We start from the raw sequence: 6000 nt of genomic DNA on the forward strand, positions 1-6000 counted from the left end.
GAAACGTAGTGAATAATAGTAAAAAAGTAATTTATCGCCACATGAAAAAAATGGGCATTTACTTGCACTATTGCTGCTTAATTTCCTAACAACCGAAGGGCTTAACTTGTTTGCAAAACCATTTTTACCCTCGATCCAACCACAACCCTCACCTGCGGCTCGGGTAAAACTGCTACTACTCTACTTTGGGGGTAACTCTATGTTTTTCCGTAGACTGGAGAGCGAAGCGCGCGCCCTGGCGTCCCCCGCGCCGCCCGCGCACCACCTCGCGGAGGGCGTGGAAAAGGCGCTGCGGGAACTCCACGATATCGTCACTAGGTAACACTACACAATGATGTACAGTCGAACCATTTGATTACTGACCCACTATAGAACGTTCTCACAGTAACTGTCATAGTAAATTCCCTTGTCAAGCAATGCGATGTCACTGTGATTTTTTCTACGAAATGGTAACACAGAGGGTCACGATTCAGTTGGTTCGAGTGTACCAAGGTTCGGGCGACCTTTTTCTAGATTAAATTAAAAAAATATACTTTTAAATTTCATCTGAATCTGTCCAGCCGTTTAGGAGGAGTTAGGTGACAAATACAAGTACAGAAGAATTATTATATATTTATTAAAGATATCAAAAATCATAGCCTAAGTACTAAGCTAACACATTTTAGTAGTAATATTTTATTTTCTTTTCCTTCGTATTTTTTTAATGGAACAATGTTTTCTAAAATAAATGTTTCATCATCATCATCATCAGGTCAACCGAAAGACGTCCACTGCTGGACATAGGCCTCCCCCAAGGCTCTCCACTCAGACCGGTCTTGTGCTTTCCGCGATCTTAACCAGGTCGTCGCTAAATGTTCATTATTATTATATTTCAGGTAAACTACCGAGATGGTCCGCACTTTGCTGCGACGAACAAACAGTATAAGACTCAATCGGTTTACTAATAATGTATAGGAACATCGATACCCCTATGTGGTGGTACGCGAGCAGCCAATCGGACGCGTCCGGGGACAAGATGGCGCGCCGCTCGACCAATCAGCATCAAGCTTTAGTGCCTCACAACTATCTGACTTCGGCTACGCGTTAGTAACTTGCGACAGCGTAATATTTATATGTATTATAATTAATGTTTTGTGGTATTTTAAGTTAATAGAAATGTCAAATTACTAGGGGGGGGATTAAGTGATTGGGTTGTCTGTGAAATGGATGCGTGACGTTAGAAGCTGCCGTCCTTTTTGCACGTGTTGGTTGGAATGGGACAAGTGCTTTATACGGGAAGGTATTAGACAGGATAAATGAAGATGTGAATGTAAGGGTCCATTTCGCGGGCTCTGTTAAGTCCCTGTTATTTTAAGTCACAGATTGTGATGCCGTTTGTGTTTAATCTTACAAACTCGGTCATGTTTATAGACGACATGGCACACGGGGTGAATGTCTGCGGGAAAAAATCAAAATTTGTAACTTTTTTCCAATATCTAATAAATATTGTGGGAAAAACTGAAGAGGGTTTATTTTAATGGATTAAATAAGATGACATCACAGTTAAATGTCGCATAAGCTAACAGGAACTTAACCGACTAGTGAAAAAGGGGTAAAAATTTTCAGACAACCCGGCAGAAACTATTCAACTATGCATCTTCGATCTCGCACTGTTAACCTTTATTCCCATCGGCTAAGACTGCTTTTACAATGACACAGATAGGATAAGACAACGATCAACATTAAAAATGTGTACAGAGTGTTACAAAAATATTACCAAAGTGAAAGGAAGCGATAGTCTTTTGTTTATAAAAAGTAAATTGACAGATGAAAACTCTAGTATGACTCTATGACTTATATAGATTTCTTAGGGTTGCGTACCTCAAAAGGAAAAAACGGGACCCTTATGGGATCACTTTGTTGTCTGTGGAAGTATCAAACTAATATTAATATCAAATACTCAGATTTGCTACCACATGTAGCATTGAAAAAATCAGACTTCTAAGTCAATGCTATTGGAAGATACAGTCATTTAAAAAGATGTTTCCTACCGAAAAACTTTTAGGGTACTTCCGGGTCGAAACTGGAAAATTGGTACGAAGGTAGCTCTAATTGCAAACTCAATAAGAAGTCTAAGGGGCTGTTTCACCATCCATTGATTAGTGTTAACTGACGGTTAAATGTGACGCCGTCTCCGTCTATTCGAACAAAACAAATAGAGACGGCATCACATTTAACCGTCAGTTAACACTAATTAATGGATGGTGAAACAGCCCCTAAAAATCGTGTCAATGTCTGTCTTTCTACGCGGTAACCATCTAAATGCGTACGTTTTGCTTAGAAGAGGGGCTCTGTTAAAAACTTAAATAAAAACAACAGAAAGACTGTTTACATTAGTATACCCCCTTGTGACTTGACAAGAATGATAGATACAACTCCATACTCTTCTGGCATAACAGTCTATATGTCAGGTCGTCTATTTTGGACCTTGATAATAATATGTTTTTGAGTATTTTTGTAACACGTCCTCATGAGTCCCGGAGTACTAGACAAAGTACAAATTATTAATTTGAAATATGCCTAAATATTTTCCAAAATTACAACACTGAGTTACATTAACCCTTTGCCAGGCCTCGCGGATTTAGATGTGCTACCACAAAATAAATCATAGTTTTATGTTGTTTACCTACCTGTGAGGGAGTAATTTAAAAACGAATAATATTTTTAACGAATTCGAATGATTTTGTACCATATTGTATATTCTGTAAGGTCGTGTATTTGTGTACATTTATGTGGCTGCTATATGCACTATGCCTGGAAAAGGGATAATGAATGACGCGAGGACATGCCGACGAAAAAATATGTAATCGTGGCCGTATTCCGGTGGTATAAGAACAAGAAGAAAAATAAACAAGACTAACTAGACTACAATAATTAACTAGAGAAAATAGAGACAGATATAGCGACAATAGTAAAATCATTTTTGTAAAATCAGCAGTAAATGGTAAACAAATGATTTCGTAAAACTTGCGAGCCCGGGTATGAACTCATGTTCCTCTGCTTCAGAGGCCGTAGGTCAAACCACTGGGCCACTACAGCTGTAAACTAGGTCGCAACTCAACCCTCTATACTCTTTGGCGGTTAATATTTTTGTCGTTGGCTGTACACAGAAGGGTAACGAAATGGCCTCAAGTCATGTTCTCTGTCATGCATACAGGTATTATTTAAGGACCAGTATTTTCATTATGACGAAGTATTAAAAGCGATGCGTGCATTTTTAAATTTATAATTATAATGATATTTTACGTGTGAAAAAAAATCCGCGTGGACATTCCTGAAAAAAAAATCCGATCTATGACTTACACAAATTTTCCATGTTTTCAGACAATGTTTCGAGTGCTACACGGTTTTTGATGATGTTCATAATTGTTTTTGCTAATGATTTTCGTGTGTAGCATAGCGTAATGACGTGGCAGCTGTCCCAGATCCGCTCTCACGCGTGAGAATAAATTAAAAAGTTAATAAAGGTAAACGTACAAGTTATCGCCGCTGTCTCAATAGCTGCCATCTTTAATTTAATGTCATTACCCGTAGGTGTAGATAGTGATGCAACGGAAGTCTTGGCGGAAGCAGAAACGGAAACAGATGTCAGAAGTAAAATTTATCAGAAACGTAAACGGAAACGGATGCAGAAACGGAAGTTTAAATACTAAGAAAAAAAAACCTTTTTTGCAAATATTATTTTATGACATATCAAATACACACCAAACCTAGATTAAAAATAGAAATACACAATAGAAAACAATATTGCAAATTAAAATTTTACTAATATCCAAAATTAAGTAATGGTAAGTTATATTTTATGAAAAGTAATTTGACCGCTGAGTGAGAGTCAAGAGTCTCAACCGTCGTAAACTTCCGATTATATTTCCGTTGTAAAAGTTGCGGAAACAGAAGCGGAAACGGAACTTCCGCAGTTCTGGAAACAGAAACAGAGGTCTGTTGCATCACTAGTATAGAGGTGACAGCGGGATGTCTTCTATTGGGCATTGGCGCGTTGAGCAGTCCGACGTTTACTTTACGTTTACCTATCTGGAAATTAAAAACTTAAAGTTTATTGCTATATCCCTTTACAACACTAAAACCAACTGGTGGTTACTATTTCAGTTTGTACAAAAAAATACACGCTATACTCGTAGTGGAGATAAGTTCATACACTATTAGAAAATATTACGCTATGTTGGTAGTTCTTGCCTTAACGTAATGTCATCGAATTCTGGTTATCTTAAAGCCCGAAGCATTGTTTCAGTGAATTTGTAATTTAAATACCTGTAATTTACTTAATCCTTTTGCGGAGTGGCACTCGCGATATAGTACAAATAACAGTTACAGGCAGGTGAACACGCGTAAGATCGGCCCGCAACAACCTTGTCTCAGTAAGCTGTCACTGTCAAGTGTCAATGAAGTCGATAGAGCATTTAATGCAGGGGCCACCAAATGGCGGACCGCGGTCTGGTCCCGGACCGCCGACCTCTTTGTGCGGACCCTAAGTAAAGTAAGTTGTATTGTGTTACTGAGACGTAGTTTAGTAAAATGTATCCCGCGCTTTAATTGTCAATTCGCCAACCGACCGGACCGCGATGATAATTTTATTTTAAAAACTGGACCCGTGAAGAAACTAATTAGTGACCCCTGATTGAATGTGACAAGGTTGCGGGTCGAGCGACGGCAGTTTACCTATATAATATTTAGACGCTTCATGGTTAGTCAATTTTAATGCCATAAAGTTACACAGTTCTATGGATGCGCTTCGGTGTGTTCGGAATTGAATCGAATGCCGTAAAGATTTAACCTTTTCGACGCCAACGACCTATATATACGTCCATTACTTCAATGCAAAAGCAACCTTCGTTCAATTGTGTCAAGGTTCCATTTTAGACATTACAATATAGAAGCTTGGCGTATGGGTGATGTCTTTTGTATTTGACGTGGCGGCGAAAAGGTTAAAGTTGAACAAGCTTTCTAATGGGCACAGAATGTTGGAGCAATTTTTTGGATAAAGTGTAATTTATATTTGCGGAAATAATTGGGTAGCTGACACTATGCCGTACTAATCGATTGATATACTTTTTGTGTGGTGTTAAAACGCGACATGCCGGAAATATTGAATATTGAATTCTGAGGTCACCTGTTGGCCAAATTAATTGACTGAGAAATATTTTAACTCCCCATTAATTATCCGGGTTGAAATTAAATATTTTAGAACTGTGTCTTTGAGTATACTATCGATTACCTAAAATGATCATTGATTACGATGATGTAAATGGTTTTGTCAAAACAATATAAGACATCATTGACTATTAGGTAATTAGAAAACACGACCTTACTAAAAATAAACAACCCACGAAACTAGATAAATTAACTGTGGTTTTAGGATAAACAAAAAGATATTGAGTTGAGTAACAGGTGACAGGTGACATTTCAGTACTGTCATACAATACCTGTGGAGGAATCGCATTTTGACATCTTATAAAAAGTGTTTCAATTGCAAGTACTCTCAAATAGTAACGTTTTGATGAATCCTGTTACTAGAAAGTAAGACATATCGATTTAAACAAACACAAATAATACACAAAAGACTGTTGCGAATGGTTCTTAGGTTTTAAGTTTAGTGAACATGCATTAAATAAGGGTTTTCCGACAGGTGAAATGCCGCTAGATGGCGTTAGCATCGTGAGGTGCGTTTGACGTTTCAGTCTTGCTTGCGATTGGCTCATTTAGTTATTCGACCAATCACAAACATGACGCAAACGTCAAACGTACTTCACGATACTAACGCCATCTAGCGATAACTCTGTTATGTTATAATAACTATCTGTCTTTATTTCAAAGCGGCTTACGTGAACGTTTTAGTCGTTCCAGCTGACCAAAAATTCAGAAATCAAGCTCAGATGTCAAAGCATATATTTTTGAGTGTGGTCAAGTCTTTTTCTCGATGGGGGGAAAAATATGATTAAAGGT

General features: G+C 37.9%; 1 protein-coding gene across 1 annotated transcript in view; it reads left to right on the top strand.

Moving 5' to 3' along the window:
- The window catches only part of Abl (tyrosine-protein kinase Abl), a 99952-nt gene extending 97931 nt beyond the window's left edge, over positions 1 to 2021 (top strand). The window contains exons 18-19 of the mRNA XM_074101350.1: positions 214 to 318; positions 876 to 2021. Coding sequence (XP_073957451.1) covers positions 214 to 318; positions 876 to 879 — 109 coding nt within the window. The 3' untranslated portion in view covers positions 880 to 2021. The remainder of the gene's footprint in view (positions 1 to 213; positions 319 to 875) is intronic.
- The last annotated feature ends 3979 nt before the right edge of the window (positions 2022 to 6000 follow it).

The sequence above is a fragment of the Choristoneura fumiferana genome, chromosome Z (genome assembly GCF_025370935.1).
Source record: "Choristoneura fumiferana chromosome Z, NRCan_CFum_1, whole genome shotgun sequence".
Lineage (NCBI taxonomy): Eukaryota > Metazoa > Arthropoda > Insecta > Lepidoptera > Tortricidae > Choristoneura > Choristoneura fumiferana.